This window comes from Eucalyptus grandis, chromosome 4 (assembly GCF_016545825.1).
Source record: "Eucalyptus grandis isolate ANBG69807.140 chromosome 4, ASM1654582v1, whole genome shotgun sequence".
In the NCBI taxonomy this organism is placed as follows: Eukaryota; Viridiplantae; Streptophyta; class Magnoliopsida; order Myrtales; family Myrtaceae; genus Eucalyptus; species Eucalyptus grandis.
In genome coordinates this window covers 4672796-4682437 of record NC_052615.1, presented here as the reverse complement: position 1 = coordinate 4682437, position 9642 = coordinate 4672796, and the positions used below count along the sequence as shown (strand labels likewise).

General features: G+C 38.8%; 1 protein-coding gene across 4 annotated transcripts; it reads right to left on the bottom strand.

Annotated features, from left to right (window-relative positions):
* Positions 1–275: 275 nt before the first annotated feature.
* Positions 276–7141, bottom strand: LOC104440733 (pentatricopeptide repeat-containing protein At5g62370). 4 transcript variants are annotated; one of them, XM_010053685.3, is made up of 5 exons: positions 3660–7141; positions 2853–2919; positions 2525–2734; positions 1659–1920; positions 276–621 (listed from the first exon to the last, which is right to left on the bottom strand). In XM_010053685.3, exon 1 carries the CDS (start codon positions 7081–7083, stop codon positions 3925–3927), a length of 3159 nt encoding a protein of 1052 aa, XP_010051987.2. In that variant the 5' UTR covers positions 7084–7141; the 3' UTR covers positions 276–621; positions 1659–1920; positions 2525–2734; positions 2853–2919; positions 3660–3924. The 4 variants fall into 4 exon arrangements, with proteins under 4 accessions (XP_010051987.2, XP_039167446.1, XP_010051988.2 ...); XM_039311512.1 differs by having other exon boundaries at positions 2589–2734; XM_010053686.3 differs by having other exon boundaries at positions 2525–2659.
* Positions 7142–9642: the final 2501 nt, after the last annotated feature.

Here is a 9642-nt window from a genome sequence, read left to right as displayed (position 1 = left end):
TAATATAGTTTTCCATGAGCGAACTAAGCATGTTCAGGTTGATGGTCATTTTGTGCAAGAAAAAGTTCAAAAAAAAAATAATTGAAATTTTGAATTAAAAAAAAAAAAAGTGACATAAGGGAGAGAGACCTATTTTAAAGGACTTTTCCTAGTGACGGAAAATGTTTTCCCTGATTAATTCATTTTTCACATTTTTCCGTGAAACGAACGCTAGAGATTTTGAAAAACATTTTCCTGAAAGATATTTTCCAAGGAACAAACAGGGCATTCACTCGGAACAAACCGGCAGTCACTTTAATTCTGGGCACTAAAGTCAGAAAACGATCTGGTCCAAATCAGTCACATACTCCTCTAGAAACATGAAATATCCATCTACCATGTTGAAAGATCTTAAACTCCACAGTTCGTCATTGTCTTGTCTTCTCTACTTCATCACAATGGAAGAAAGAAAAAAAATCTCACGCAAACAATAGCTAATAAAGAGGAAGACAAAATTCAGGAAAAAATGAACCTCTGCTCGGTTTACAAATGAAATGTGCCCACCAGGATCTTGTTCGACTTTGCATTCGGCCTTGCAAGTTCTTCAGGAGTCTTGACGCCGTAACAATACAATTGATTCACCTGAAATTTCAGCAAGTTGGGGAACAATTACAGAGCAGAAAACTTTAAGCTAATGCTAACTTGTACAGAAAGGACTACTAGCAAAGCCGCATACTTTGAAAATCATGTTCCATCCACAGCTAATCAGTCATTGGTCCTCCCACACTCATTTTATTAATGCACCACATTAGAGACCATGGCACTAGGAGGTAAACTAGAAATTGAAAAGCAAGCACATGCCCACCCATACCAGTGAAACATAAGATTATCCTCTTGAGTTATTTTCACATGAAAAATTACATGGCCACCAACAGCTTGATGGAGTCGAATAGATAATACTCGGATATATTTCATTGGACAGGGTCACAGAGGAGAATACTACTCAAAAGAATATCATTTTCGAGATCACCTCACTGATTAGAGGCACTAATAAGAGAAAAGGTCATGAGATCCATAGAACCACAAATTACCATTTATCAGTTCAACAAGATTGAACTGTGCTACATATGTTTGTGGGTCTCCATGGAATGAATAAGCAAAATCTTGAATGATGCATAGAGGAAGAATTTAGCTTGTCAGCTAAAAATCCTAATGAGAGTAACAAACCATTCTCATAACAATCATCAATGATAAAGCAGATCCATATGCCCTTTTGAAAATCATAAAGCAGACTTGCGTCAGAATTCTACTAAGCTAAGTATCAAAATTTACGGCGTTTCTGTGGTGCCCCGGTTTTCATAGGCTGTCATAAATTAGTTTGATTGTTGTAGTCCAATATAAAGTGCCTTAAAAAATTTTAAAATAATAATCACACTCTACATATATTTTCAATGAAAAGAGCACATTTCAATGGACTGGTGAAAACAAAAGAATTTAGCAGTACCAAGGACCAGGAGGCACAGTGCCACGGGGCAACATAGACATACCCAAACATTTATTAGGCGTTGAGAAACACTCTAACAATAACCCAGAAACACATAAAGCAAGATTAAAGCCAGTGCAATTAAATTTAGTAAATTTTCATGAAAACTTTGATTACCAGACCAAATCCAAACTACCTGATACTCTTGCAGATCCAGAAATGGAAAGTAACGGTAGCTGTGACCCAATCCTTCACTTGAAATCAATAGGTCCACCTCGATGTTAGGGATCAGACAAATTGCCCCACGAATACCATCTTGCCCCGAGTTATGCCACGTTCAATTCTGGCCAGTCCATCACTGACCCAAAGTGGTTCTTTTTCTCACCAAAGAAAGGGGTCCAAACTATAGGAACACAATTCCATGGAAACCCACCATGCCATGAGGAGGTCTCATCCAGCTGATTCAGTACATTTACAATGACATTTTAATTAGATGTACAATGGATTACTGGACCGGGAGGAAATTTCAAATTAACTGCTAGGACCTGCTATCAAGAGTGATAGATATCCATATGACTTGCTCAATTTTAGCTCTTAAAAGAAAAATAATGACATCAACACTGCAAGAAAATACAAATTGGCAAGTGGAGATATAAATATATCAATAAGATAGTCATTGGCAGATGAGAAGTTTTGTCCAACAAGAGAGAATATTTTAACGACCTTCATCAGGCAGCAGACCTCCATTTGACAGTGTGAGCATATGCAACAGTGCATGTGTGAGTGCATGCATGCGTACAATTAAAGTACATGTGTGTCTTAGGGAATGAGGCATGAGGTGAGCCAAAGCTCAAGTGTTCTCTTTTTGCTTATCTCTATTTGGACACAGCATGATCACCATGATCTTACGTACTAGCAAACTGCTCTAGAGTGTGGTAAACCAAGCAAAAAAAAATTCAACAGTAAAATTAAATTTTCAAACAGAACCTCAGTATATTGAAGGAATTAGTGACATTTGACATTTTCCCCCTCCAATAACAGATGATGAAAATGGAAGCTAACCTTTTCTTTAAATGACAATGCTGCAAAAAGCATTCTGGAATTGTATGATGGGCAGAAATCATACATGAGATGAATTACTGATTCTCAGATGCCACACTCGCATGCTTTTCTCTTCCGTTCACTTCCCATAATGCACTAAAAGGCAATGCATCAGTTAACTCAGCATGACTACCAACTCAAGCAGCCAAAGAAGCTCAAACAACTCCACAACTGCAGTAGCATTAAGTAAACAACGAGTGACTTGACATGAAAACTGAAGTAAATGTTCCATCCAATAATTCTTAAATCTCTGATTTTTTAAAAAGACTTGCAAATAGAATTTACTTACCATTTGCTGAGTTACTGTGTAAAGTGCTTATTGTCTAGAATCCAAATGCTTCCACAGCAACATCCACCTTAAAATACATTAAGCCAGATCACAAGGATCAGAAAAAGGGTAAAGAAATCAGTTTATCATTCTTTTGCCAACAAAATCATGTAGAAAAAGTACATGTGTGCCTAATGAAAAATTTCAATATGAGATGCAAATTGTCAACTGACATACAAGACCATCAATATGCAACATATGACTAAGTTAGCAGAAGGTCAAACTCTGTCCTTCAAGAACTAATCATTCTGGAGGCTGGGGTAGGACTTGATTTGAGATGCACTCTAGACCTTGCATTTCCACCAAGGATTATGAACACAGGGACACACGTATGATTTGCGTAAAAAAAATAATGCATGAACTTTTCTATTAGAGACAGTGATTAAATTAGGTAAATCCATCAATTATGCAAGTAAACCCCTCGGCTAAGTGAACCATCATGATTTATGTCCCCATATCATGAAATAGATACATGAAGGTACATTTGGGTGGTTGATGACGATGGTACAGTTGCTTCACACTGATAGTAGTCAGGTAAAAAATCAGATTCTTTGCAGTCTGCAACATGATGGTAGATCATGTACGTTTAACTTTTCCTTAGAGCCACATTGTGAAGCCTCAAGTGGCAACCATTGTTAATGATATCTATCAGTGGCATATCAGCAAAATTAGTTATAGCATGTCCCGGTTTGATGGTTAACTAAAAAAGCAACTCATGATACATATGGTAAAAATAACATGATAGAGGAAGTTCAAAGATCGACTTACCAAATAGTCAAAAGCAGCACAACCATGTCTTTCACATGTGCAGAGAAGTGCAAGAAGAGCTTCCTCCTCTCTGGTAAGAGGGTGAGATGGCCCTTAGCAATGAGTTTCTAACTTTTCCAATGATTAAGATTGCCAATTGAAATGACAACTGATAAAGAAGGACCAAGGATATAGTAATACCAACTTCCAGTAAAGTTCCCCCATAACAAAACCATTTGTTTTCTCATAGATAGCCAAATGGAGATCTCCTTATCTATAGCATGAGTCAACCAAAAACCTTCTCATTGAGTTGTCCAGAGACATTTTCCTCTTTATGCATCAAATGGTGGATTATTTGAGCTTCATGCCACCTCCCACTTACACATAAGTTGGAATGCAGCAAATTAGAGCAGCGAACGCTCGGAATGATGTTATGGGTAAGCATTTCTTCAAATATCTTGAAGGCATGAATATTCAATCCGCTTGAGCAAAGTTGGTTCAATAAACAATTATAAGACAACTTACTCGGAAATAAACCCCTCTTATGCATTGCATAAACAAGCGATAACCCATCCAACAGCCTTCCACAACTACAAAGGCCTCTCACTAACCTATTGTATGCAAGTCCATCCGGAAGACAACCATCAGCATTCATCTTGTTGAATAAGCCAACAGCACTATCAATTTCACCTCGATTTATGTGCTCCCCTATCAGAATTGTATAAGTCACCTGATTGGGTTGTAACCCCTCTCTTTGCATCAACTCAACATGGTGATAGGCATCCTCAATCATGTTCGCTCGGCAAAAACCAGATATTAAGCCATTATATAGGAATAGATTTGGCATAAATTCACTATCCTTAATTTTCTTGAACAGATTCAATGCAAAGTGCTTCATTGCTTCTGGCAAATTTACAGGAACTTTAAGGTTTCTATCAATTGTTGCCAAACTCCTACTCTGTAGCAAATCAAACAGCATTTTTCTTGCTTTATAAGATGCTCTACTTGTGATGCCCCATTTATGCTTTATGCCACTGATATGTCTGCATACACCCCGTAACACAACAATATAGGTGACGAGATCACATTTGATCTGGTTTTTGTACATCAAATCAACTAGCATAAAGGCAAATTTAAACTCTCCTCCTCTTAAATAATGGCCAATAAGGGAGGTATAGAGCACGTTATTTGGCTCATAACCATCTCCAATCATCTTATCAAGGTATATGCACCCCTTCTCAGTCATATCTCTCTTTACCAAGCCATTTATAAGTGCAGTATAGGAATATGAAGTTGGCTTGATAAAATTATCTATCATTTTATCAAACAATTCGCTAGCTTCAAGAAGTCTTCCACTTCTGGCATAAGCATTTATCATCGTCATGTATATAGTCTCATCAGGATCCACGCCATCCTCAAGCATTCTCTTGAAAAGGTCTTCTGCCTCAGAAATTCTCTTTATACTGCTTAGAGAACCTATAATGCAGTCATACATGGCGACATTGGGCTTCAGTCCTCTCTCACTAATTTGGTCCATGACGCGATAAGCTGACTGCAAATTCCCTTGCTTGCAATAACCATTTATCATTATTAGGTAAGTTTCCAAGTCTGGAACTATACCCCTGTCTTGTATTAGATCATGGAGGGATTCAGCTTCCTCAAATAGCCCTTTGTAGCATAGACACTTGATAAGTGAATTATATGTAAAAAGCATCAGTTGGCATCCAACACTATCTGCTTTATCCACAAGGAGAATAGCAGCATCAATATCTCCTCTCTCACATAAAGCACTAATGCAAATAGCAAAAGCAATACTGGCCAGATTCAAATCCTTTCTTGCGATTCCCTCAAGTAGATGCTCAATGTTTTGCCCAAAATCCATGCTGTCATCCCAAGTATTAGAAGCTAAGGACACAGAATTGCCAATAGCTTGCAACATCATATAAGCAAGCTGAAGTTCACACCCTCTCGGGTGCATCCTTATGACAACAAGGAAAAAAATAGGGTCAGGGAGAACCCCATTGTCCAACATCCTTTTGCACAATTCATCTGCTTCAGTCAACTTGTCTTTCTTGTAAAGTGAAGCAATCAAAGTTGTATAAGAGTGCACACTAGGAGTTATATCGCAGACAAGCATCTCATTTAACAGCTGCAATGCACAGTCCACTTCCCCTTCTCTGCAATAGTTGCTTATCATGATGTGGTAAGTGACCACAGTAGGCTGTATTCCAGAGTCCACCATTTGTTTGTACATTGCCCAGCCTTTATCAAATATACCCCACTTCATGAACCCATAAATTAATGTGTTAAAGGTATGATCATCTACCTCACAACCCAGTTTCAGCATCCTAAAGAAAATCCTCACTGCCATCTTCATTTTCCTATCCTTGCTATACCCAAAAATTAGACAGTTATACATAACTTTATCAACAAAAAAGCCCTGTGCTTCCATCTCTATCGATAGTTGCTCCGCCTCCACAATCCGCCCTCTCTTACAAAGACCATAAAACAGTGATTTATACTGATGGAGTGTCGGGGGAAGCTCCGTGATCTCCTGCTGCAAGCAGAATACTTTAACTGCTTCATCCATGTATCCCTTCAAACACAATGCGTCTATCAACTGATTATAACAACCAATCCTCATACTGACCCCTGCACCAATCAATCCCACAAAGAAATCAAACGCTTCCAAAGCCATTCCTCGCGCACAAAGTTCTCGAAAAATTGCATCACAAGCTTGCACATTTGGTAATGCACCCAACTCAACACACCTATCAAACTCCCTCTTTGCCTCACCGAGTTTCCCCAACTTACACAAGCAAACAATCATAGGATCCATCATACAAGAATCAGGAACGATGCCTCTATCGACAACGTTCTCATTATACCACGCCTCAGCCAACCGGTACTCACCACACTGCACGAGCTTCCGCAGGAGCGCGCCGCAGCTATTCAAGTCGAGGTCCAATCCTCGCGAAGCCAGATAATTGACTGCCGAGACCGCATCAGGAGCCGACGGAGCACGAATTATCATCCGCCGAACCACGCTCCGCGCGGACGAGAACTGCCCCCGCCGAATGAGCTGCTCCAGCAAAGACAGAGTCAAGGACCCATGATCGGCCGAATTGCCGGGAGCCACAGAAGCCGGAGGCTCCGCTCGGAGGGCACACGTCGAAACCGCTCTCCTCGAGCTGAAGAATCGATGGCGAGCGCTGACGCACTTCTTTAGCATGATGGGTTGTCGCAGATATGGGTGTTCCGAGGGAAAGGTCTCACCTTTCGGTGCATAGATGGCGAGACGATGGAGAATCCGCCGATGAATTGCGAAGGGTCGATTGAAATGAACGGACTTCAGGGACTGTACTGTGCAGAGCGGCAACCTGAGAGAGAGAGAGAGAGAAGGAGGAGAGAGGGATGATCCCTCCTCAGCAGCCAGCATAGGCATAAACCCCTCCTGGCTAGGGTTTTAGCAAATTCAATTTGGGGGCAAAAGGGTGACAGAAATTGAAAAGAAAGAAGACAACTTTGGCCCCCTTGTACATTTTTCTTCTAAAAAAAAAAGGATACCCTCCAATTATATCATATTTCACCGAAAGTAAGCCTTTTCAGGGACTTGCTGAGGTCCAACGATTAATACAGGCATCAGCCCCTTCTCGCTAGGATTTTAGCAATTCAACTGGGGCAAAAGGGTCAGAGAAATTGATAAAGAAAAGAAGAGAAGTTTGGATAAAATGTGACTATATTTCTCAACGATGTGTTTGTACATGTATATTCATGTGTTTATAGTACTAAAAAAATTCGAAAAGAATATATACGATATCATCTTCCTATTTTATTCTTGAATTAGAATATTTTCATGAATTGACTGAATCAATTAATCTGCAATCTATGTGATTAGAATTGGAGTCAAAGATCAAATCAAATGCTTTCTCCAACAAAGGGGACTCGATTTTCTAGTCGTTTAGTTGACTAAAAATCGAATTTTTAGGTTTTCAGCAAATTCAATCTGGGCAAGTCTTGAGGATGGAGGATGGACAGAATTCGGGACCTTTTTTGTCTGCGTCTACCTCGTACCAATAAGTTTTTTCCTTCTGAAATTTGAAAATGGGGAAAAAATATAGTTTAGCTTCCGAAAAGATATGAAACCCTATTTTGTACGATTCTATATCTTAGTACTTCCATATTTTAATTGGTTTTTAAGTGTTTATGAATTTAACAAATTTTACATAAAGTCGATGGAAAATTTCTACAACCAAAAAAAACTTTTCTTCCACAACTTCTCTAATTTTTCTGTTTTGAATTGATATCTTAAAAATCCAAATTATGCTCATTGTAATATAAATATCTCAGATTTCATTTTTATTACCTAAAATCGTATACTTGTTTACAGTGACACAAATACCCGAAACTTGTTCCATATAAAAAAAAATCTTGAATATATACTAATATGACAAATATACCATTAATGGAATTGAAATAGAGGGTATGTATATCGCACATATATAAGTTTGGAATTTTTTTGTGATACAAAAAAAATTAAGGTATTTGTGTCACAATAAGTAAGTTTATAGGTTGTTAAAGGTATTTGTGTCATAATAATTAATAGGCATAATTTGGAGTTTTTGCGGTGTTTGTCATTCTATATTTATTGGGCTAATTTGCCCTTGACAATTCATCCACATTCTCCATGAGGATATTCGAAAGTTATAATGCCTTCTAAAAAAATTTATCAAATAATAAAATAAATCGAAACTTACATTTCTGTTTCTTCGACAGCAAAACACCTTGCTTCACTTTTCTTTTTAATCCAAGTGTTTGTTTTTCTCTTGACGGACCGTTTCTTTTTTTCATGGTTTTTCGCACTCGTTTCAACCAAAAAAAAAAAAAAAAACAAAGCCACATTCAGCTTATTTGTCATCTCTACAGTTGTACATCTTATTGAGTCTAAAGTTATTAAAAAAAAAACATATATAAAGAAGATATCATCACAAAATTTCTATTTTATGTTCATTTAATGTGGAAATTTTTAAAAACCTATGCATTAGTAGGAGATCATCGGCCGTGATTGATAAGTAATTGCTTGTTAAAATGGTTGTGATCTATGAAGCATGGATACGTTGTCGGAGCATCCATGTCGTGTGTGACATGCTTGGACATGTTCGGACACGCAATCAACACGTGTCTGAGTTTCTAACACGTGGTCAACTTTTCTCGACACGTTCCAACGCACATGTCCGAGAGAGAGGATCATTGAAGAAGACGATGGAGAATGGAGGCGAGGACGCGATGGCAAGGGAGGGCCAAAGGAAGAGCATAGATTGAGGTGATCCAAAAGGCCACAATTGCAACGCTGCGATGGAGAGTCGGCGGCGAGGCTACAGCTGCGAAAGAGGAAGGGCCAGAGGCCCTTCAGCGAGCAACTGCGATGAGGTGACCGGGAGAGTGTCGTGATTAAGGTTTTAGCAAGAAGAGAGGGAGGGTGGTGGGGACAATGGAAAGAAACCGGGCCGGAGAGGTGGGTGTCGTAGGGTGGGGGCAAAGATAAACCGGGGTAGGGGAGCAGGGATGGGGGTGATTGATGGGGGTGGGGAGCAGGTGCTGCCGTGAGGGAAGAGGAAGAGAGAGAGCAGGTAAGAAACTGATGGGGGATTTTGGGGTGAGGGAAGAGGAAGAGAGAGAGCAGGTAAGAAACTGATGGGGGATTTTGGGGTGGCTTGGGGGATAGGGGGAGAAAGAAATGGGGGAGGGGAATGATTTTGGGGGATGAGAGTTTAGAGAGAAAAAGAGAGGAAAATAATTTTTGAGAAGTTTTTAAGGGGCATAACTTTTGAGCAGCAAAGTTATTTTTGTTATAAAAATAAATAAATGAGTTAAAAGTGATTTCAAAAAATAAAAATATTGAATGTTACATAATAATAATTTAAAATGATTATAGAATATCATAAATTTATTTATTAGTCATTAGTCTCATCCATAATTTTTGTTAAAGTTAAAAACCTATTCT